At 35.8% G+C, this 22526-nt stretch overlaps 3 protein-coding genes across 4 annotated transcripts; all 3 read right to left on the reverse strand.

Moving 5' to 3' along the window:
- Positions 1 to 869: 869 nt before the first annotated feature.
- LOC132188690 (uncharacterized) lies at positions 870 to 1856 on the reverse strand. Its single transcript, XM_059603218.1, has 2 exons — positions 1767 to 1856; positions 870 to 1637 (listed from the first exon to the last, which is right to left on the reverse strand). Exons 1-2 carry the CDS (start codon positions 1818 to 1820, stop codon positions 1050 to 1052), a joined length of 642 nt encoding a protein of 213 aa, XP_059459201.1. The 5' UTR covers positions 1821 to 1856; the 3' UTR covers positions 870 to 1049.
- A 2199-nt stretch (positions 1857 to 4055) lies between these two features.
- LOC132188312 (uncharacterized) lies at positions 4056 to 12730 on the reverse strand. Of its 2 annotated transcripts, XM_059602736.1 has the most exons (11): positions 12710 to 12730; positions 12302 to 12425; positions 12132 to 12217; positions 11216 to 11281; positions 7971 to 8043; positions 6739 to 7098; positions 6530 to 6642; positions 6375 to 6455; positions 5765 to 5840; positions 5579 to 5671; positions 4056 to 4401 (listed from the first exon to the last, which is right to left on the reverse strand). In XM_059602736.1, the coding sequence occupies exons 1-11, from the start codon at positions 12713 to 12715 to the stop codon at positions 4241 to 4243; spliced, it is 1239 nt and encodes a 412-aa protein (XP_059458719.1). In that variant the 5' UTR covers positions 12716 to 12730; the 3' UTR covers positions 4056 to 4240. The 2 variants fall into 2 exon arrangements, with proteins under 2 accessions (XP_059458719.1, XP_059458720.1); XM_059602737.1 differs by lacking the exons at positions 11216 to 11281; positions 12132 to 12217; positions 12302 to 12425; positions 12710 to 12730 and having other exon boundaries at positions 6739 to 7093; positions 7971 to 8114.
- A 7635-nt stretch (positions 12731 to 20365) lies between these two features.
- On the reverse strand, positions 20366 to 21272 carry LOC132188691 (uncharacterized). The gene is made up of 2 exons (XM_059603219.1): positions 21188 to 21272; positions 20366 to 21061 (listed from the first exon to the last, which is right to left on the reverse strand). The coding sequence occupies exons 1-2, from the start codon at positions 21239 to 21241 to the stop codon at positions 20480 to 20482; spliced, it is 636 nt and encodes a 211-aa protein (XP_059459202.1). The 5' UTR covers positions 21242 to 21272; the 3' UTR covers positions 20366 to 20479.
- Positions 21273 to 22526: the final 1254 nt, after the last annotated feature.

Here is a 22526-nt window from a genome sequence, read left to right on the forward strand (position 1 = left end):
ATTCCCGTTGCATGTATAATGATGGGACCAATGGGTCATATATATATATATATATATATATATATATATATGACCCAACAAGGGAGGAGAGGAAGCGCAGTATGCATATAGATGGTAAACTTTGTGAACAAATAATGAAGGCAATCCATCAATAAACTGTTCTTTCCAATAAGGTTTTTGACTATCTGGTCTAACCATGATATAGGAAAGAAAGACATCTTGATACTATCTATAGTCAGACATAGTATGGCATCGAAGATTATTCAAATAATCAAAAATTCGAGAGGTAATATTAGAAGGAGTACCGACAAAATGTTTGATATATATATATATATATATATATATATATATATGTTTTCCTGGACTTATTGAAATGCTCATGAACATTTTAGTTATTATCTACGGGAAAAATTACGGTTTATCTTTTAAAGTTGTTCGCATTTTTGATTTTTGCACTGTAGGGATGCTCTACTTGTTCTACTTCCAAGCTTGATTCTGCTTTCGGTACCGTGCTTCTCGGTCTAGGTAGGACACGTGCCACACACGTGGCCTTTAAGCACCAAATTTTCCAAAATGGCCGTTATGATGTTTCAAAATGACCCAAAATGTCCCATGCTATTTTTTCAATTTTTTTTTTTTTAAAAAAAAAAACACAAGGAAAAAAAGAAAAAAAATCTAATTGGGGGTGGTCAGCAGCCACCCCCATTAGGCCATGGGGGGTGGCTCGCCACCCCATTTTGTCTAGTTGGGGTGCCCTGGCCACCCTCTTGGTCCAAATGGGGGTGGCCGGGCGGCCGGCCAACCCCCAAACTGTCAATTTTTTTTTAATTATATATATATATAACCAAGCTACTAAATAAGCTAGTTTAACTTAATTCGTTAAGAATCACGCTTTATAAAGCGGATGTCACTAATTTGAATCCTAATTATGATGACAGGAAATTTTAAAAAACTTCAGCTTCCTTCTCATACATTAATAAAGACAACCATTTTATCTAGTTCATATTCCTATTCCTTCTCCATGTACTCTCAGAGAGTTAAACAAAGTCTTAGGCTTCAATTTGTTTCCTTTGTGGGGAAGTGATCCTGAAGACATGTTCCTCTCCGGTGCACTTATCTACTTTAACCAACCACCGGCTTCTTTTTAGGCTACCGCTGGCCGCATTTGTTGCCGCTATTCTTGTCACCAGAAGCCCCTCTCCAATGGGCAAAAAATGTGTGTTCAATTCACTCCACCATGATCCCTTGTGGAGGGCATTGTACCCTACAATAAGTGCCCCATCATGCTTTGCATTCTTTTTCGCTGCGAAGAATACTCCCTTGTGCTCATTGATGTGACAATCAATAAGCACAAAATCTGCTCCTTTGTAGTCATCTAACAATAAGGTGCGTGCATCCCCCACAGCAAATTCCACACAATTTGCATAGGGGCCTAGAGCTTTCTTTGAGGCATGCAATTCGTTAAGGCCGCTTAGAATGCACACAACACGGCCGCCGGTTTGATGGGCGGCTGCTACTAGTGCTAGAGCGGTGGATCCGGCGATGCTAGGGCATATCATCGCCATGAGTTGAGCGTTGTTGCCGGCAACGAGGGCAGATATGAATTCCGCCACGTCTGGCTCTTTACCTATTTTCGCCTATAAAAACGAAACACAAAACTCAATCATAAAAAGGAATAACGCTACCACTCCTTCGACATGTCATGTCAGTTGATATAAAATAAGTGCAGATTAGAAGGAGATTGTTAGGTTGTTCAGCTTGCTTACCATCTTTAGGGCACGGATATACGCTTTTGTGGCGTTTTCAGCAGACCAAGCCATTTTTCTTCTTTTGAGTTTTGGAATCGTTTGCTTTGAGAGATTTTCTTCTTTTTTTTGGGTAATAAAAGCTGGGTTTCAGAGCTTTATAGAGTTGGAGTGATGAGAGATTAGAAGCATCTGAGGAAGGTTTTAACTGAGAGAGGAAGATTCCATTGCCAACTGCCATTGTCGAAAAGTTGAAATAATTATTAATGTCCCTAAATTTCTTCTTACTACACAAGTTGCTCTTCTATTAATTTGTAAAATTAATGTGGATTGAATTACAAACTAATTTCTTCCGTGGAACCATTGCAACTCTTCAATGAGCAAGCCTCTAGATTTTATTTTTAATTTTAAATTATCTGAAATTCCAATTTCAGTTTCTATAAAACCTTTTTAATTACTAGCTTCTTTAGGGGTCTCCACGTAGAATTAACTAAATGAATAAATTTATCATTCCTTATATGTTTAAGCCATAGACAAACTAAGCTTCCAACAAAATTTTCCTTTTGTCTTTATTTTTAGGGGAAGATACATTTTACCTGAACTATTCACCCATTTGCACTTCTAACCCTAATGTTTAAAAATTGACACTTTACCATTCCCAAACTTCCAAATTGTTGCAATTCGATCTGACTTTTTTTTTTTTTTTTTTTTTTTTTTGCCAAAATGTCCCAATCCCAAGTTACAAGAAAAAAATTAAAAATTAAGGGGTGGCCGGCCATCCCAGTTGGGCCTGGGCGTGGCTTTGGCCACCCTAGACCAGCCACCTCTTAATTTTTTAACTTGAAATTGTGGCATTTTGGGGAAATAGTTGAATTGCAATAATTTGGAAGTTTTTTTTTTTTTTTTTGGGGGGGGATAAAGTCACTTTTTAAACATTAGGGTTAAAAATACAAATGTATAAATAGTTCAGGTGGGGTAAAATGTATTTTCTCTTTATTTTTATTTTGGCCCCTTAAGAAAAATTTCAATGCAAGTTGGCTTCTTTGACTTCAACTTTCAATTCAGCTTAGTGGTGATTTAACATATATTAGAGCTTTTACATGTCGGGCGTGAGAGCATTAAAAGTATTAATATAGATGCTTGTGCCGTGCGGATAAGGTCTGAAAACAACAATCAAACATGTCACCAACTAGGCCCACATGCTGCCAACTAGCTTCATGAAGAATCTTGCAATAGTCATGACCATCAAGTAATGCTATAAGTAGAACTTTTATGTCTTTAAAGGTAATGTAGTTTTTAAAATCACTATTGAATCAAAATTTAATAGTGATTTATCAAAAATCCAACGATAATTTTAAAAACCACATTACTTTTGAGAAAATAAAAAAACAAACGTCATATTTATATCTTTACTCGTTACCGTCTTCGCTAGTAGTAGTATAATGGTGGACAATGTATTTAATTTTTTTTTAAAATGTTTATTACATAAAATAATATATCTGGTTTTCTATACTAATACCAAAATATTCGTATACAGTAGCTGTGGTGTCCCCGAGCAGGTGAAAAATAAGGTACAATATCATTTTTTATTCTGCAATTTGTAATATTCTGATGCTACTTCTGCTATGATTGCCGTTGCATTGCACCCCAGAAGGCTAAAAAAGTGATGAATTATTATTATTATTATTATTTTTTAAAGAAAAAGGGAGGAGAAAATGAATATGTAAGACCAAGTTGCTATAGAAAATGGTTGAATGAGGTGCGTTGATGCTCATTTGCCCCCGCGAAACCAACACAGAGATCTAAGTCCAGATCACATTGCTCTCCATGCCCATACATTGGTTATTACAGCCGCCCTTTAATTATTTATGGTTTTTCAGGTCTCTTTCTTATTCAAATTCTTGAGACAGGTGTTGATAGAAGCTGCAGAGGCCGGTGATAATGAAGAGTGGCCATGTGGGTGATTCAGAGGAGCAAAATCTAACTTTACTAATGTTGTTGGGTTGACTGATATTCTGACACCCACTCACATTTTCTTGTGTGACTTTTTATAAATCATTATTGAATCAAAATCTAATAATAATTTGTGATTCATTAGTTATTTTAAAACCCACGTCAATAAGTGTGTAAAGGAGTGAATAAACCCAGAACAAAAATATGATAGCTTTTTTGAAGAAGATTGTGTTTCAAACAGTCGAGATTTTGCAACTTCAAAATAAAACTAGCAACAAAAGTACTTTTGAGCACGCTATCCTTCCCAAAGAGACAAACACCAAGTTCTTTGATCACCTACTAAAAACACACGTAAAATACTCCAACACTATAATTTATTCTATATTGATAACACAGGTAACAACACTATAATTTATTCTATATTGACAACACAGGTAACAACACTATAATTTATTCTATATTTGATAACACAGGTAAAAATACTCCAACACTACAATTTATTCTATATTGATAACACAGGTAAAATACTCCAACACTATAATTTATTCTATATTGATTCTGACCGCCTTTTTGGTTCTCCCAGCATGAAAATTGTTTCTGGCTTCATTGTCTGGTTTCATTCCTCCAGCTTTCCAGTGCCGCTCTACAGATGGGAGGGCCCAACCTCCCCAACCTGCCTTCTTATGTTTACTGCAACTAGAACCTAACAAATGGAAGCCAGACCAAACATATGTTTAAATCAAAAGCCAAGCAGCAACAAAAGAGCAGTGTCACATCAAGAGATAAGCATGTCATAGGGCATCAGTCATACCAAATAGATTAATCACTAAAAAATAGCAAGAAAAACCTCTAATGCTTAGGGGCTGTTTGCTAATGGCTTTAAAAAAGAAAGTGGCCCAAAATTGTAACAAGATTTGATTGATGTGTGAAAAACGTAAGAATGTTTGATATGAAAAGTGAAAAAATTTTGTTTTGTAGAGAATTTTTATTTGAATAGTAGTAAAATGTGATTAAGAATATTTAAGAGTTGAATTTCAGATGAATAGTATGAGGCTTTTTTTGAGTCCATTGGCAAACCACCCTAGATCTTATGTTTAATACCCCACAACCAAGTAATAAATGGAAATGCTACTAAGAGAAGTAATTAATGGAGGTAAGATTGGCTACCTAAGAAAAAAAAACCATACACCATCATTCAGTCTTCTCTTGCTCTCTTTTAGCAAAAGAATTCTCTGCAAAGCCTCAAGTGTCCAAATCTCAAATTGACAAGAGGCTCTTCCCTTCTCTCCTCCCCCCTCACCCTAATGTACTCCTTTCTTTCACCATCTCTCTGTTCTCTATTTCACCTTTCCCCCCTCACCATGCTCCCCAAGCACTTTTGTGGCACGCATGGGTTGCATGCGTTGATACCCGTTTTGTTATTTATAGCAGATCTTGGCCTCCTCTAACCATGCGCCTCTAAATCTCTACACGTGGTGCTCCCTTTGGGCATATGGAGCCTTCCGGATCCACACTCGGACCATTCTAGTAGGAGACCCCATTTCTAATTATTCAGTTTTTCTTGGTTTCCTCATTTCCGTCAGAGGCTGGCCAAAAACTAAGACCAATATGAGTGCCTTCAGCCATACTCGCAACTCCACCCATAGGGCCGCTACAACCAGTTATACTGGCAGCATTCCCTCTCACTTGCTGTACCCCGAGGATCCCATCTAGACTGTCGATAGAAACTGCAATGTTAATGTTGCTAAAGACAATGTACTCTTTTGGTGGTTTGTTTATGTTTTCGTATTCTTATTTCCCTGTATTTCTAACTGTTCTGGTTAGTTTGTACACCTGGTTGCATGTTCTATTTATCAAAAAATAAAAAGTTTGTAACTTACCTGCATTGCCATGCATATGAAATCCATCTTCCTGGCCCAGCAAATTTCCTTGAGCATTACCTTTCCAAGCACCTTCAAAACCAGCAAGCTCATCTGGAATAAGCACCACAATGTTAGCCTATGGCTGAGCAATTGCATAATACATAATGCCACTTTAAGTACTAATCATAGACATCAGGAACAAACCTTCATTTAGATTGTGTAAAGTTTGCAGCGTATCCGTCTTACCATCCGAATTGAACTTCCTTGTAACTGAGTGACCCTGTATAAGCAACGCAACCACATCAATCACCGCAAATCACATGGCTAAAGTTCCCCGTATAATAATAAAGAGACCAATTTCTTGTTGTATCCTTCCATCAACTTTCACCCAAAAGAGTTGGGAGAAGGAAATAAAGAGATTCCAAATGACTCGAGGTCAGGTTATAAAACTTCATGGATCGACTGAAGGAGAGTATGATAGAACATATATAACGAACACATCTCAATCGAGAATAGTGCGAGCTACACTAATAAAAATTTCACGGGCAGGTAATCTTGGGGTTTATATCTCCCAAGCCAAGATAATGAGAACATCCATGAAGGCGAATGGATCCTCAAGGACCAAATGCACTAACACACTCTGCACCAGACACTAACAATACAGCAAGAGAAGGGTCATCCATTTGAAACATCTTTTTGGCAATCAATTATCCCACAAACTGATAAAGCTAAAATTGAGGTTTCTGGGTTAGGGGTGTCATAATCATTAATCATGGACCTCTAATGAAGTGCATTACACCAACTAAATAATTACCTTGTCATGAATCCCTCTAGAGATTCTATGTTTCGCTTGACCTGTTGTTCTATCTGCTTCTTTACTCTCCTCAAGCATCACCTTATTCAAAATCACAGCGTTAGATCCAGAAGAAAGCCAATAATGAAACAACTTGCCCTTAAAAAGTAACTTACTCCATCAGTGCCAGCCCTTGTGGTTCTCGTAGATGTGTAATATGCTCCATTAACACCGCCATATGTGACTCTACAAGTCTGAACACCGACTCTGCTAGCCTGGGAATGTTCCTCTTCACCAGGAGTCAAAATTGTTAAGCAAGAAAAATCCCAGGCTAAAATAGAGACCTTAGAATGAAAATGTAAAGCAAACAAACAAGTTCAGTTACCATCGGTTTCATAGTCCAGATGCTCAACAGATGGTTCTTTGATCGACCGAGAATGCTTTTGATGATTATCCTTCTCAACCCAAGTGCCTTCATCTTCCTCATTCAGTCTCCTCTCACCACTGCCAGAATCAAACAAGCTTCCATATGGGCGAGTGAAAAAGGGATCATCAAATGGATCCCTTTCTCCAAAATGGCTAGGCATCATACTTCTATGGTGATGATCCCTTTCTCCAAAATGGCTAGGCATCATACTTCCATGGGATCTTCTAACATCACCATAACCCCCAAAACTACCCAACTGGTCACCTGAATGGAAGAAGTCATCTCGACCATCTCTTCTCCTCTGCATATTGTCCTGTTCTAATCCCTCGAAAAACACAAAAATCCGTTTAAGGAACAACTAATATTCACAAAATTCTGAAATTCATATACTAATAATCTGCTTGGTCGCCAAGAAAATTTGAGAAAGAAAAAAAAAAACTAACTTTTATTTTCTGTGTTGATTTTGCTTCTATAAGTAAATATAAACTTATTTCAAAAAAAAAAATATATATAAACTTTTAGTAAAGCTTATAAATGTGTGATGCATTAATGTGAACCGAAGAGGTTATTTTGCTCAGAAACTCAAAAGAATCTGAAATTTAACACTTAGTAGAAGAAAATTTCTATTACAAATAAGCATGGAGCCAATGAATGAAGCGACTGGAAAAAGAATGATCTCATAAGAATCATCATAATCACGATTATGAACAAGGCCAAAATTCAAATCACATACGATCACAGAGACAAGTTCTGAATTTCTAATCGTTAAACCGGCACCTCAAATGTTCAAGACCAAAAATTCAATATAATAAAAAATATATATAAACGATTGAGTTGTTAAACTCAGTTTCACTGAATCACTGCCAAGAAAATGTGGGAAAAGAAAACTTACCCAATCTCAGATAATCCAAAAGAAATACTTCCTTAATATGTCATGAAACTAACAAATTAAGCGTTGAAGATAACAAAGTCAAGTATTAGAGTTAATTAAGAACTGACAAACCACGTAAATCAATTCCAGGAAATATCTTGTATTATTCAATAACCATATTATTTAAAAATCATAATAATGAGAATAACTAACACATGAACACTTCCAAGTTTATATTCCGAGACTTCTGAAAATATATTTGGCAAACATGCGCAGAGAGGGAGAGAGATAGAGAGAGAGAGAGAGAGAGAGAACTTACGTTGGAAGACGATAGAACGCAGATTCTGAGTGTGTGTGGTAGAGGGAAACAGAGTGTCCTGCTCTTTTCCCGCCTGGAGAGGAAATATATATACAGAGACTTGAGAGAGAGCGACACGCAATCCAACATGTTCTTTCATATGCTAGAATCAGGGCCGGCCCGATATTTTGAGGCCTTAGGTAAAAAGTTTAAGTGAGACTTTTTTTATATTTAAATATTAATTAAGTAATATTTATTTTAATATTAATTATTTTTTATTTAAAAATATTTCTTCTCGTTTTTTGAAAAATAAAATTATTGATTAAATTTTTATATTCATGATTTTTTAATATATTTTTTTTAATTGATAATATGGCTAATCCATTTAATTTCTCTCGGGGCATTGTTAATCTTAGGTAAGATTTTATCAATTTTAATTTTGAAAAACTTCTTTGTACTGTAAGAGAAAAATGGAAATTTATAAAGTGAGGAGTTTGTAATTGAATAAAATATTTTAGAAACTTTCTATCTTCCGACATTTATTTATTTACTTTTCCCATTTGATTTAAACATTTGACACAATCTCAAACTTGATTCTCTTCGGTTAGTTATAGTTGAGGATTATGTTTGTCATTGCACAAGGCCAAAAAAAAAAATGTATATTTAAGAATATTTTTATTGTTATTTGATTCCCTTATTTATTGATATCAATTTTTAAGCTTTATTTATTTCAGAATACTAGAGAATCAAGTGACATTAATGCCTTTTTGAAATTAAACAGGGGTCCTTAATTTAAGCATATATATTGACCGTGTTTATTTTTATTTTATTTTATTTTATTTTTTATGGAAACGGCAATTAATTAGGTGTTGAATTTTGTTTTATATGAAAATTGTTTTATTATGATTCATTAATTAGGCCCTATTAAATTGAGGTCTTTTTTAAATTACTTATTTACCATGATTAGAGACTTTAATTAAAGAATATGGAGGGTAATAAGGGTTTTAATTTTTTTTTTATGGAAAATTTTTTAATTAATATTTTTTAATTGGGGGCCTTAGTAAATTGGAGGCCCTAAGCAACCGCCTAACTCGCCTAGTGGTTGAGCCGGCCCTTTTTGTTTTTGTTTTTGTTTTTTTATATGTTTGTTTTTGTTTTTTTATCCATATTCTTTCATGTGCTAGAATGTTTGTTTTTGTTTTTTTTTTTTCATATGCTAGAATGTTTGTTTTTGTTTTTTTATCCTTTCATATGCTAGAATGTTTGTTTTTGTTTTTTTATTTCATATGCTAGAATGTTTGTTTTTGTTTTTTTTTCATATGCTAGAATGTTTGTTTTTGTTTTTTTATCCTTGTTTTTTTATCCTTTCATATGCTAGAATGTTTGTTTTTGTTTTTTTATCCTGTCATATGCTAGAATGTTCGCCTTTTTGTTTTTTTATCCAACATGACCTATATGCGTTTGGAGTCTCTAGAAGTTTAGTCATACCGTAAAAATTCCTGCACTTTGAGGTTTGTCATCCTGATATTTTTGCCACTCTCAATCACATCAATTGCTTATCGGAATTCCCCCCACCACTCCCTGTCACGTGACTCACGTGGTTATGTAACATGATGGAAACTAAGTAGAAGGATTGATATGGTAAGATTTTTGAGGAATCTTAAACCTCCTATAGGATTTTCGAAGAATCCCAAACCTCCTATGAGCAATTCGAGGTGCTCTCAACTCCTACAAACACAGGGTTTAAATAATTTACTTGATTTCATTTTTTTATTCATAAATAATGCAGTATTTAAAGACAATAGAAAATAGAGTCCCACATGAGATAGGACTTCCATTTAAAATAGGAAAATCTAATCCTACCTAAATAATAAATAACAAGATAAAAGAGATAAACATAACATAAGAGTCCTACCCACACAACAATATTAAAATAATAAAACTATAAAACATTAATGAACTAAATAACCTAATTGACAATACTTCATAACAGACCCACTACCTACACGTAACATTTCATCCCTCTTTGAATCGACCTTGTCCTCAAGGTCGTAAAAATCTTGCGGTGAAAATCTTTTTTCTTCTCCTTTGACTCACCCCTCCTTTTTTTTTAAACCAAACAAAGAAGGCAATCTTCTTTTTCTTTTTTCTGGTGAACCACAAAGCCAGGTTGCATTGATCACCAAATTTCTTGTCTCTGTTGTGAAATGAGAACTTGATGGGGTTTGTCCCACTAAAGACCGGTTTGGTATGGTAAAATTGTGTTTGCTAGTGGACTGAATTGTATAAATGAATTTTTGGTGGTGGAACTTTGATGTGATGAAGGTGGTGTGGTCGGATTTTTGAACATGACGGCTGAGTTTTGGCGTTGTCGTGGCGGTGTGGGGCATGCGGCTTTTGCACCCGCAAAATCGTTTGTTGCTGCTCACGTAGGCGTTCATTTTTTATTTCCGCTAAAGTGCTCTCGAATCTGCCAAACGACTCGTCCATTTTTCTTTGGAGTTCATGCACTAGACCAACACATTGATATAGACAATCCTCCATAACTTGAAGTGGTGGGTTACAGAAAGTTGACTCTGATACCACTTTGTTACGTGGATACGTAACGTGATGGAAACTAAGTAGAAAGATTGATATGGTAGGATTTTCGAAGAATCTGAACCTCCTATAGGATTTTCGAGGAATCCCAAACCTCCTATGAGAGCATACCTCCTATGAGGATGCTCTCAACTCCTACAAACACATGGTTTAAAGAATTTACTTGATTTCATATTTTTATTCATAAATAATGCAGTATTTAAAGACAATAGAAAATAGAGTCTCACATGAGATAGGATTTCCATTAAAAATAGGAAAATCTAATCCTACCCAAATAACAAATAACAAGATAAAAGAGATAAACATAACATAAGAGTCCTACCCACACAACAATATAAAAATAATAAAACAACTATAAAACATTAATGAACTAAATAAACTAATTGATAATACTTCATACAGACCTGCACTCCACCAATACACGCAACCTCTTCCCTTTTAGATTGCCTGTCATGTTTTCATCATCACATCCCAATATACTTCAGAAAATTCATGCATTCTGGTCTCTGGACATGGTAATTCTAAACAAATTAATACATTAACGCTTTAGCTTTCTATTACCTGGTACTGTGAGTTAAAACCAAATTTGAGAAGCTATCAATCACTATCTAGTTTATCTGTTGAATAAGTTTTATGACACCAAGAAAATGCCAATAAATTTTACCAACCTGTTCAAAATTCTTCTTTCGACCAAGGTCATAGCGCCATTTTGGAGTGGTTTTCTTCTCATATGCCTGATCACAAGATAATAAATCCATCAGAAACAAAGTACATATCTGTTGCAGCCTCCCCCTTTGGAAGGCCAAGTGCGCTGACCTAACAGAAGATGGCTTGACTGTAAAGGGAATAACTCAGTGTTCCATAAATGTTATTATGATAATATCTCTCGTAGAGAATTAATTAATTCATTCATTCAAAAATTCCCACCCAGCAAATACATTCACCATTCAAACTTCATAAAGATTCATTGGATCATCTAAGAGTGCTACATTACTTATAGTCCCATTGTAAGGTTAAGAAGCTTCAGACAAGTGTCAAACAGGCACTCAAGAAAAGTCCCTCCCCAATATAATGTAATATTGGCTATAACCAAAAACCACTTGTCCCAAAAATTCTAGCAATAGTAAGAAGGGTTCAACCAAAAGCCCACAAAGTCCATTATCAGACATCTAATTTTACTTCCAAGCTCTACTCAATCCAATCTCATTGCACCTGGAAAGATGCACAAGGCACCAAAGAAAAGGGCAGCTAATTAAAACTTTTAAAAAGATGACAGCAGCATCTGCAAATGCTGCATCACTTGTGGTACTGACCACTAAGAACTAGATCCGTAGTTTTAAAACCGAAGACATGCCAAAATAACAGGCTTCAGAATGGTATGTTAGTATAATTCAAGGAAAGTCTCTCCACATAATATAGGTTTTTGCCAAATGCCAACAGGACCACTACCAAATCCCTAATTTTGAAATAACGGCTTCTTGGTTCGCTTTCTTTTGGCATCTCATGCAAGCAGCACTAAGCATAGCCCCAATTAGAAGAAAAATTGTGAAAAATGAATATATAAAGGTAAGCAAAAGAAAATACCTCGATTGTTGTGGTGTTGGCAGCCACCAATGATATGTGCATTATCAGAAACCCCATAACACTCAACGCAAAAGCCAGATTCAGGACTGTAAATAAAGCAAAGATAGTTAAAGAGAAATAAAGATGCAATTAATTAAACAAGTAAGAGACATAGGCTACTCAGGCCTCACCAAAGACAAGAAAAGTGGTTGCGAGGGTGCCAGGAGTTCCAGGTATTTCTCCATCACTAAACAATGCTATAAAATGTGGAAGTAATGACAGTGTTACAAGACTTGTCTCGAGAAATGTGTAGAACTGCATTGAGATTTAACAAAGGCAAAAGATCAAATTAATTACTTTTTTAAAAATGCTATGCCGACTCTAAAAACTTGTTTATCACAATTTATGCGAAATTAATACTATGAAGTAATAAACAATTCAATCACCCAAAATATATAAAGCAATAAAGAGACAGACACAAATATTTTGGTTTCGAAGTTTAGAAACCGATCTAAAAGTAAAACCTCACCGGGGCAGCCAAACCAAGAAAATCACTATCAAAAGATTATCCAGAGATTACAGACACTATGAACACTTACAACCATTTGCAAGACCTTGGCTCTGTAAGATCGACAAGCCTACAACTCGTGTCCTTCCTCACAATCTTCTTCAACGTGATTCTCCTTTACCGGACCCTTCCGATGGACTTCTCAACCGTAGATTTTTCAAATGAATAACTAAAATTCTAAGAGATTTAATTTAACGCTCACCACATGTGATCTCTCTTAGAACAGTCTCCGACGAACTCTCTGGGGGTGAAAATTTGTACATCTCTCTTTTATAATGATGTATATATATTAGTACATCAAACCCTAGACCTGTGCCCACTAAAAACATGTTTTTTGGCATAATAGGTACGGGGTGTCTGGACAGTTAATGGGCTGTCCGGACACGGCCTTACGGAGCAAAAATAAGTTTTCTAGAAATGCAGTCCGGACTTGGGGAAGGCCTGTCTGGACCCGGCATGCAATGGGTGAAACACAGCATTCTGGAAATGCTGTCCAGTCTTGATCAACTGCTCCAATCGATGTGCGTTTGTGGTCCGATTGAGCTGAAATTTTGAAGGGACGTTCATAACACATGAATCTACATTATGAACGGTGGAGATTGGATTTTGACCATTCTATATCAGTGTTTAATCCCGTGAATAGTAGCCTCTGCATTTTGGAACTGAATTAAGTCAATATAAGAACTAACAAACTCCCCTTTTGGCAATTCAGTGACAAAACCAAAATGCCGAGCCAATCCCATTATCTCTCCATATTTACTCCCCCTTTTTGTCACAGAATGACAAAAGGTCTTCATGTTTCCTGAAACAATTCACAAAATACATCAAGGCATATGTGGAACAAGAAGACATAAATAAAACTCATGAAAAAAAAAAAATGACGTAGAATGCATGATCATAAAGAAACATCAACAAAATTCCCCATCAATGTATGACTCAATTAACAACAAGAAACTGAAAATGCAAAACATGTTTCTCCCCCTCAAAAGTCAAATGAACACACATGATATACACATTAATGACTCATGTATTGCACAATGAATATCCCAAACATACTCCAAATACGCAAAATATACATGAGACTAGAAATGGCAATAAACTTATATTGCTTAACCCAAGCAAAGAAAAATGTTCCATTTAACCCATGCTTGTGTGGTGTGTGTGTAAGCCATCCAAAGAGAAAAAAAATTAAACTTACAAAATGAGGAGAAAGTTTCACCACCATGAGGTTTTGACAAGAATATCAAATCAAAAGTCAAACCTTATCATACTAGAGCCTAGCCACTCTCATCCTATACATTTCTCTTTTGTAAAAAATTTTGCACAAGTTTGCCAAAGGGAAATAAATTCCTTTTGGAATATGATCTTTTAATTTAATTTGTTTAACTATTTTGTTTATTTTTCTCTTTGAGAAAGTGTCCTTAAACTTTTGATACTTATCACAAAAGAGAAAGCAAGATTTTTAGGCCCTAGGTTCAACTAACATTTGGTCAATTTGAAAAATATGATTAGTCAAAAACCTCATATGTTACCTAACAAACCTCACAAATAAAGTGAAACAAAACCTCAATTTAAGCATAAATGTGCACAAGAGATAAAGCATAGGCAAAATGTACCACATAAGCTCAGGCTTTAGGTAACCACAAAAACAAGTTCATTGACACAAATTTTCATCTCATACATATTAAGAACATTCCAAGACGCAAGGAATTAAATCCATAAAAAGAAACATGAGAAATTAATGGACTATCTAGGTGCATAAGACAAAAGAAAGAAAAGAAAACAATCAAAGTAACATATTTTTGTCTTTTTGAAAATTTTCACAAAAGAAATGCACACGAACGAAAACAAATGCAAAACAAACAAAAATGCAATGCATAAAAAAAACATGCTTGAATTGAGATTACAACAGGCAATACATGAATGTCCTTTAGCATTAAACTTTCATCACATCTTATAGGTCCCACTACAAAATAATGATTTGGTTTAATAACTACTTCTAGGTCTTCACAAGATATTACACATTCATTAACATTTGATTAGCAAGTAGACAAAAATCTTGGTGGTCCGCACACAACATCTCATCTATAAGCCTTTCAAAGATCATGATATATGAATTTCTTGAAAAGTCCTTTATGAATATGCCTCAAAACAAGAATCTCAAAAACAACTATGTATACATTCTTCATACAAAAAGTGTAACAACAAAAACAATGCAATGCATAAACACGAAAGCAAAAAAAAATGCAAAGCAAAGAAAAATAACATGCTCTAGGATATTCAAAAATAGGCAAAATACTCAATCCTAGGCCTGTTAATGACTCACATAACTCCAGGTGAGATCACTACCACTCTCTCTCAATGGGCGAATGTTATAACCCTTTTTAACCCACTCTTTAACAACCTTAGGACCAGATTTATGACGCACATGGGGTCTCAATTTAAAACAATTTGGTTGAATATGACCAACTTTGCCACAATGATGACAGGTGGGAACAAACCTTTAAGAATATTGGCTTTTATGAGGAGGGATATATTTAGACTTTGATCTAGGTAAACTCGACTCTATATCACATTTTTCTTCCTTAGGAGAAGCCGAGTTTTTCCAAAGTCTTTGGGATTTAAACTGAAAACAGTTTGGTCTGATATGACCAATATTCCCACAATGGTGGCATGTCGGAACAAACTTAGCCTGAGTTTGTTTCTTAGAAGAAGTCTTCAATTTGGGTTTCACACAATTATTCAAACAAGAGTTTTTGCCCTTATCCAAACATACTGTATTAGCCTTGACTTCTTTAACATTCACAGGCTTAACAAACAAGGTCTTTCTTTCAGATTTAGAAGCGTGCGAAGTAGAGCAAACACCATTATCAACAATCATACTATGCTTGTTATCAACACAAAAAAAAACTTTTCAGATTATCACTAGAGAATTTTTGTAAGAGTTCTTTCAAATCATTTTCAAGTGATATATTCTTTTTAACAAGCACAGACATCTCAAAATTTAAAGAATCAATCAAGGCATGTGATTTAGAAAATTCATTCGCCAAAGACACTTTTTCCTGTTCTATAGTTTTAAAATTCTTACAAATCTTTTTGTATCTGTAGGACAGTTGACTATACTCATTAGAGAGGATCTTGTACACATCGCCAAGATCATCAAAACCAAAAGAGTCAATGACAAGGGACTGAGATGTATTCATAGTAAAAAGGAGTCAAGGATCTCACTCAGGAATTTAAGTCAAACATAGTGAACCCGCTCTGATATCAATTGAAATACGCTATGTCGACTCCAAAAACTTGTTTATCACAATTTATGCGGAATTAATACTATGAAGCAATAAACAATTCAATCACCCAAAATATATAAAGCAATAAAGAGGCAGACACAAATATTTTGGTTACGAAGATGAAACCTTTTAGAAACCGATTTAAAAGTAAAACCTCTCCGGGGCAGCCAAACCAAGGAAATCACTATCAAAAGATTATCCAGAGATTACAGACACAAGGAACACTTACAACCCTTTGCAAGACCTTGGCTCTGTAAGATCGACAAGCCTACAACTCGTCTCCTTGCTCACAACCTTCTTCAACGTGATTCTCCTTTACCGGACCCTTCCGATAGACTTCTCAACCGTAAATTTATCAAAGGAATAACTAAAACTCTAAGAGATTTAGTTTAACGTTCACCACATATGATCTCTCTTAGAACAGCCTCCGACAAACTCTCTGGGGGTGAAAATTCGTACATCTCTCTTCTATAATGATGTATATATATCAGTACATCAAACCCTAGACTTGGGCCCACTAGAAACATGTTTTTGGGCATCATAGGTACGGGGTGTTCGGACAGGTTAATGGGCTGTCCGGATACGGCCTAAAAAAAAGATTTATGGAAATGCGGTCCGGACCCGAGGAAGGCCTGTCCGGACCCGGCATGCAATGGGTGAAACACAGCATTCTGGAAATGCTGTCCAGTCTTGATCAACTGCTCCGATCGATGGGCGTTTGTAGTCCGATTGAGCTGAAATTTTGCAGGGACGTTCATAACACATGAATCTACATTATGAACGGTGAAGATTGGATTCTGAGCATTCTATATCAGTGTTTAAGCCCGTAAACAGTAGCCTCTACATTTTGGAACTGAATTTAGGGAACACAAGAACTAACACTTTTCATTAAAGTGTCAAGAAAACATGAGATAGAAAATCAGTAACCAAAGAGGACCTGGGAAAAGAAACATCTCCCCAAGAGCAGTAGAACCGACAAGATTTTTATTCAGTGGGGGAATAACAGTGGATTGACGCTATATATGTATGTATGCATATTATTAATTTATGTGTATTAACTAAAAAAATTAATCCAAAACTGATGTAAACTAAAAACAAGCTCTTTCCTTCCACCACAGATTTTCTTAATTTTTTCTCTTTAGCTTTGTTAGGCAACACAAAATAGAGGTAGTAGAAAGAAATAAATCCAAGAAGAAAAGAAAATAAAATCAATTAAGAAAAAAGCTAACAAGAAAGCCTAAATTGTTTTGGTCACCTATCAAAAAAAAAGAGAGAAAATATGCTCACTGAGCCGAGGTAGAACTATGTGGCCTAATTTAAAAAACACATAAACAGACTTAAAGTGGGCCAAAAAGATCAATTGAAATCTTATCATTTTGTCTGACAATAAGTTTTGATAACTTGTCAGTATTACAAAGTAACCACATCTTTTATTCCCCCCCACGCCCCTAAAAAAAAATCATCTGTGCAACAATAATATTGTAAAAGTTTAGAAATTATGACCCAAACCTAAAAGTCTCAGAAATTTGAAGGGGGGTCAATTAAATTGTACCCACTCAACCATACTTGGCTCCACCTCTGCTCAAAAGCCTCTTGAATAACAATGAAAAAGTATTGAAACTCTATTTCACAACTAGAACTTCCCAACATACCAAAGCTTTTCAGGAAAAGCATATCAGACAATCCTGGAGATCTCTAAACAGCAATCATCCTTCTACCAGCAAACAGATGACTCATCCTCATATTATAGAATGAACCTATGTATTTAATTTAGTGGTAATGCATGTAAGAATTGCGAAATCTCAAATCATAAACTTGATCATTGCACTGAAAAATGGCATTCAGTTGGCTTGAATCTAAGTCACATGCAAAAGAAGATACAATAAAGAATAGTCACACACATGCACCTGTACATCCTTCTTAGCTATCTAAATAAATTTACAATCCTATAATTTTTTCATCTTCCTATGAAAAAGAACAATGGACCAGAATTGAGATGGTTTTTTTGATAAGTACAACGAAATTAAATAAATAAATGTACGAGCTGATGAATGCAAAAACCGTATAGCGTGAGACGGAAAATGCAAGCATATCTACTCAAGAATTTCGGCAACGAAAAGGGCTGAATGCGCTACAGGCATATGATCAAGCGCATCAGTGACGCTCACTGATTGCCTTCTTCAACAAGCAATCTTGTCATATCTACAAAAAGCAAACAACTTTGACCCAAGAAACCTAAAAACCCTGAAAGCAAAAGAAAGATTCTTTCAGAAGATGAATGAGCTGATGAGCACAGCGGGTGGTGGACATGGCACTAAGGTTGTCGAAACTATAAAGGGCTCAGTGAACAGGGTGCGAAAGTTGTTGGACATGGCACAAAGGTTGTCAGAACTATAAAGGGCTCAGTGCACAGGGTTGCTAAAGTTGTTAGAACCATAAAGGGCTGAGAAACATCCAAAGAAACAATTATTGAGATAAGATAAGTACAAAGGTGAAGCTTTTCTGAAATGAGGTGTCAGTAGGAGACAATACAGGGTCAAGAGAAACACCAATAGTCAGAGACAGAAATAGCAAGAAAATACACTAGACAATACCGCGTTCGTGTTTTTGGGATTAACCTAATAATGAGGGTAATTGTTAGGGGCGATAATTTGTTGTGTTCATAAGTTGGGATTAAATCGTGTCAAAGCATGCATGTGTATAAGATTATATATAACTCAATTATAATCTAACCAATTTAATTAAACGGGTCATAACCTTAAACTATAACACGCTAATTTTGGTTGGGTTTGTGAGTCGTATAAAATTGTTTAGTACTAAATTTATATGTCGGGTTCGGATTGTGTCGATGCATGAATGCAAAAAATTATATAAGTTGACCGTAATCTAACCTATTAAATTAATTAAATGAATTATACCTCTCAATTCTAATCTTTCAATTTTATATTTAGTTCGTATCGAATGCATGCATGACGCGTCACGTTAAAAATTGCAAACCCTAATGATTTTGGGGTCGAATGTATAAGAAAGTTGGCAGATCTCAAAATAAATCCTAATCATAATCAAGTCTACTTGGGACATCTGATACACATCATGTGTAACACATGGAACAGGCCGAAGAGTCCAAATGAAACCCAACTTATCTTGATGCCTCAAGAATGACAACACAAGTACAAAACAAAGACTTGTTCTAAAATTATCTTGATGCCTGCCAAAACGCCAAGTGCAGAATATTTTTGTGACGACCCCTACAAAAAAAAAAAAAAAAAAAAAACCTCATCTCTTTTGTATGGCTGAAATAGTAGGTTATTCGGCATAACCTGTAAATTCAACATGATCTCAACAAAATTTTTTTTTGATACGACCTACAAATCCAACACAAAATTAGTAGATTAAAGTTTAAAGATTTGATCTGTTTATTAAAATGGATCCACTTAGAATTGATTTATATAATTAACTTTATAACTTTATACTCATACCTTAAGGTATATGACCCGAACCCAGACACGAAAATACAGACAGCTACCTCTACTCATGTGCAACGAATATGGACATGGGTGGCAACAGAGCATCTTTAAATTATTGCCTCACCTTAGGATTATTCAGGATAGGAAAATGCCAGCCGTCAGTAAATGTATATTGTTTGATTGCAGAGCATACAGTAGAAAAGGACCTGGAGCACTTTTTGACAACATCTACCATAGTTCCCGTTGCATGTATAATGATGGGACCAATGGGTCATATATATATTTTAACTGTAATTAAAATGTTCATGCGCATTTCAATAATTTCGGGAAAACATATATATATTTTCCCGAAATTATTGAAATTCGCATAAACATTTTAGTTATTATGTATGAGAAAAATTACAATTTATCTTTTAAAGTTGTGCGCATTTTTTGATTTTTGGACTGCAGGGATGCTCTACTTGTTTTACTTCCAAGCTTGATTCTTCTTTCGGTACCGTGCGTCTTGGTCTAGGCAGAACACGTGCCACGCATGTGGCCTTTAAGCACCAAATTTTCCAAAATTGCCCTTACGATGTTTCAAAATGACCCAAAATGTCCCATGCTATTTTTTCAATTTTTTTATTTTTTATTTTTTATTTTTTTTTTAAAAAAAACATAAGAAAAAAAAAAATCTAATTGGGGGTGGTTGGCAACCACCCCCATTAGGCCATGGGCGGTTGGCTCGCCACCCCATTCTGGCCAGTTGGGGTGCCCTGGCCACCCTCTTGGTCGAAATGGGGGTGGCCGGCCACCCCCAAACTGTCAATTTTTTTATTTTATATATATATAACCAAGCAACTAAATAAGTTAGTTTAACTTAATTGGTTAAGAACCACGCTTCATAAAGCAGATGTCACGAGTTCAAATCCTAATTATGATGACAGGAAATCTCAAAAAACTTCAGCTTCCTTCTCATACATTAATAAAGACAAACATTTTATCTAGTTCATATTCCTATTCCTTCTCCATGTACTCTCAGAGAGTTAAACAAAGTCTTAAGCTTCAATTTGTTTCCTTTGTGGGGAAGTGATCCTGAAGATATGCTCCTCTCCGGTGCACGTACTTATCTACTTTAACCACCCACCGGCTTCTTTTCGGGCTACTGGCCGCATTTGTTGCCGCTATTCTTGTCACCAGAAGCCCCTTTCCAATGGGCAAAAAATGTGTGTTCAATTCACTCCACCATGATCCCTTGTGGAGGGCATTGTACCCTACAATAAGTGCCCCATCATGCTTTGCACTCTTTTTCGCTGCGAAGAATACTCCCTTGTGCTCATTGATATGACAATCAATAAGCACAAAATCTGCTCCTTTGTAGTCATCTAACAATAAGGTGCGTGCATCCCCCACAGCAAATTCCGCACAATTTGCATAGGGGCCTAGAGCTTTCTTGGAGGCATGCAATTCGTCAAGGCTGCTTAGAATGCACACAACACGGCCACCCGTTTGATGGGCGGCTGCTACTAGTGCTAGAGCGGTGGATCCGGCGATGCTAGCGCATATCATCACCATGAGCTGAGCGTTGTTGCCGGCGGCGATGGCGGATATGAATTCCGCCACGTCTGGCTCTTTACCTATTTTCGCCTATAAAAACGAAACACAAAACTCAATCATAAAAAAGAATAACGCTACTACTCCTTCGACATGTCATGTCAGTTGATATAAAATAAGTGCAAATCAGAAAGAGATTGTTAAGCTGTTCTTGCTTACCATCTTTAGGGCACAGAGATACGCTTTTGTGGCGTTTTCAGCAGACCAAGTCATTTTTCTTGTTTTGAATTTTGGAATCGTTTGCTTTGAGAGGTTTTTTTTTTTTTTTTTTTGGTAATAAAAGCTGCGTTTCAGAGCTTTATAGAGTTGGAGTCATGAGAGATTAGAAGCATCTGAGGAAGGTTTTAACTGAGAGAGGAAGATTCCATTGCCAACTGCCATTGTCTAAAAGTTGAAATAATTATTAATGTCCCTAAATTTCTTCTTACAACACAAGTTGCTCTTACTACACAAGTTGCTCTTCTATTAATTTGTAAAATTAATATGGATTGAACTACAAATTAATTTCTTCCGTGGAACCATTGCAACTCTTTAATGAGCAAGCCTTTAGATTTTATTTTTAATTTTAAATTATCTAAAATTCCAATTTCAGTTTCTATAAAACCTTTTTAATTACTAGCTTCTTTAGGGGTCTCCATGTAGAATTAATTAAATAAATAAATTTATCATTCCTTATCTGTTTAAGACAAACTAAGCTTCCAACAAAATTTCCTTTTGTCTTTATTTGTAGGGGAAAATATATTTTACTCCCTGAACTATTCACTCATTTGCACTTTTAACCCAAATGTTTAAAAAGTGATATTTTACCCATCCAAACTTCCAAATTGTTGCAATTCGACAATTTTGACTTTTCTTTTTCTCAAAATGACTCCATCCCAAATTAAAAAAATAAAATAAAATAAAATAAAATAAAAATCAAGGGGTGGCTTCGGCCGGATTGGGATCCCCGGCAATGCATGAGAAATTGCCCATAAAAAAATGCTTGAAATCCTAGCCATTGAATTTCATCCAATGGCCTCTAGTTTGCCACATGTCCCTTTAATTAAAAAACACTAAAATATTATTTAAGTTTTAAAAAGAAAATATAAAATAAAATAATAAAAAAATTATAAAAAATTATAAAAAAAAGTATGGGGTGGCCGGCCACCCCATATGAGACATGGGGGTGGCTCCACCATAGGGGGTGGTTCGGCCACCCCCTAGGCCAAACCTTTTGTTTAGCCCTGGGTGAATTCACCACCCCTCTCTGTGTTCTGGGGTGGCCAAAGCCACCTCCGGTGATCACCAGCTGGGGTGTGGCCTGGAGCCACCCCCATGCCATAGTGTCTCGGCCACCCTCTAGCTTTTGTATGGATTTTAAGCCTGGGTCAAGGGCTTAAGCCACCCTGCTAAGGGACCGCCGGGGTCATCTCCTAGGGCCAAAACCCAATTTCTTTTTTTTGGGGTTTGCCTTAGCAGGCCGAAGCACTGGTCATGGGGTGGCTCACCCCTCAACCGG

The sequence above is a fragment of the Corylus avellana genome, chromosome ca7 (genome assembly GCF_901000735.1).
Source record: "Corylus avellana chromosome ca7, CavTom2PMs-1.0".
NCBI classification, from domain to species: domain Eukaryota; kingdom Viridiplantae; phylum Streptophyta; class Magnoliopsida; order Fagales; family Betulaceae; genus Corylus; species Corylus avellana.

Excerpts from the sequence above, each read along its gene's own strand:
- LOC132188690 (XM_059603218.1), bottom strand. The coding sequence starts at position 1,820 with ATGGCTTGGTCTGCTGAAAACGCCACAAAAGCGTATATCCGTGCCCTA. Across the intron at positions 1,638-1,766 it reads ATATCCGTGCCCTAAAGATG|GCGAAAATAGGTAAAGAGCC; the intron begins GTAAGCAAGCTG and ends TCGTTTTTATAG.
- LOC132188312 (XM_059602736.1), bottom strand. Across the intron at positions 12,218-12,301 it reads AACCACTTTTCTTGTCTTTG|TCCTGAATCTGGCTTTTGCG; the intron begins GTGAGGCCTGAG and ends CTTTATTTACAG. Across the intron at positions 6,456-6,529 it reads CAAGGGCTGGCACTGATGGA|GTGATGCTTGAGGAGAGTAA; the intron begins GTAAGTTACTTT and ends ATTTTGAATAAG.
- LOC132188691 (XM_059603219.1), bottom strand. The coding sequence starts at position 21,241 with ATGACTTGGTCTGCTGAAAACGCCACAAAAGCGTATCTCTGTGCCCTA. Across the intron at positions 21,062-21,187 it reads ATCTCTGTGCCCTAAAGATG|GCGAAAATAGGTAAAGAGCC; the intron begins GTAAGCAAGAAC and ends TCGTTTTTATAG.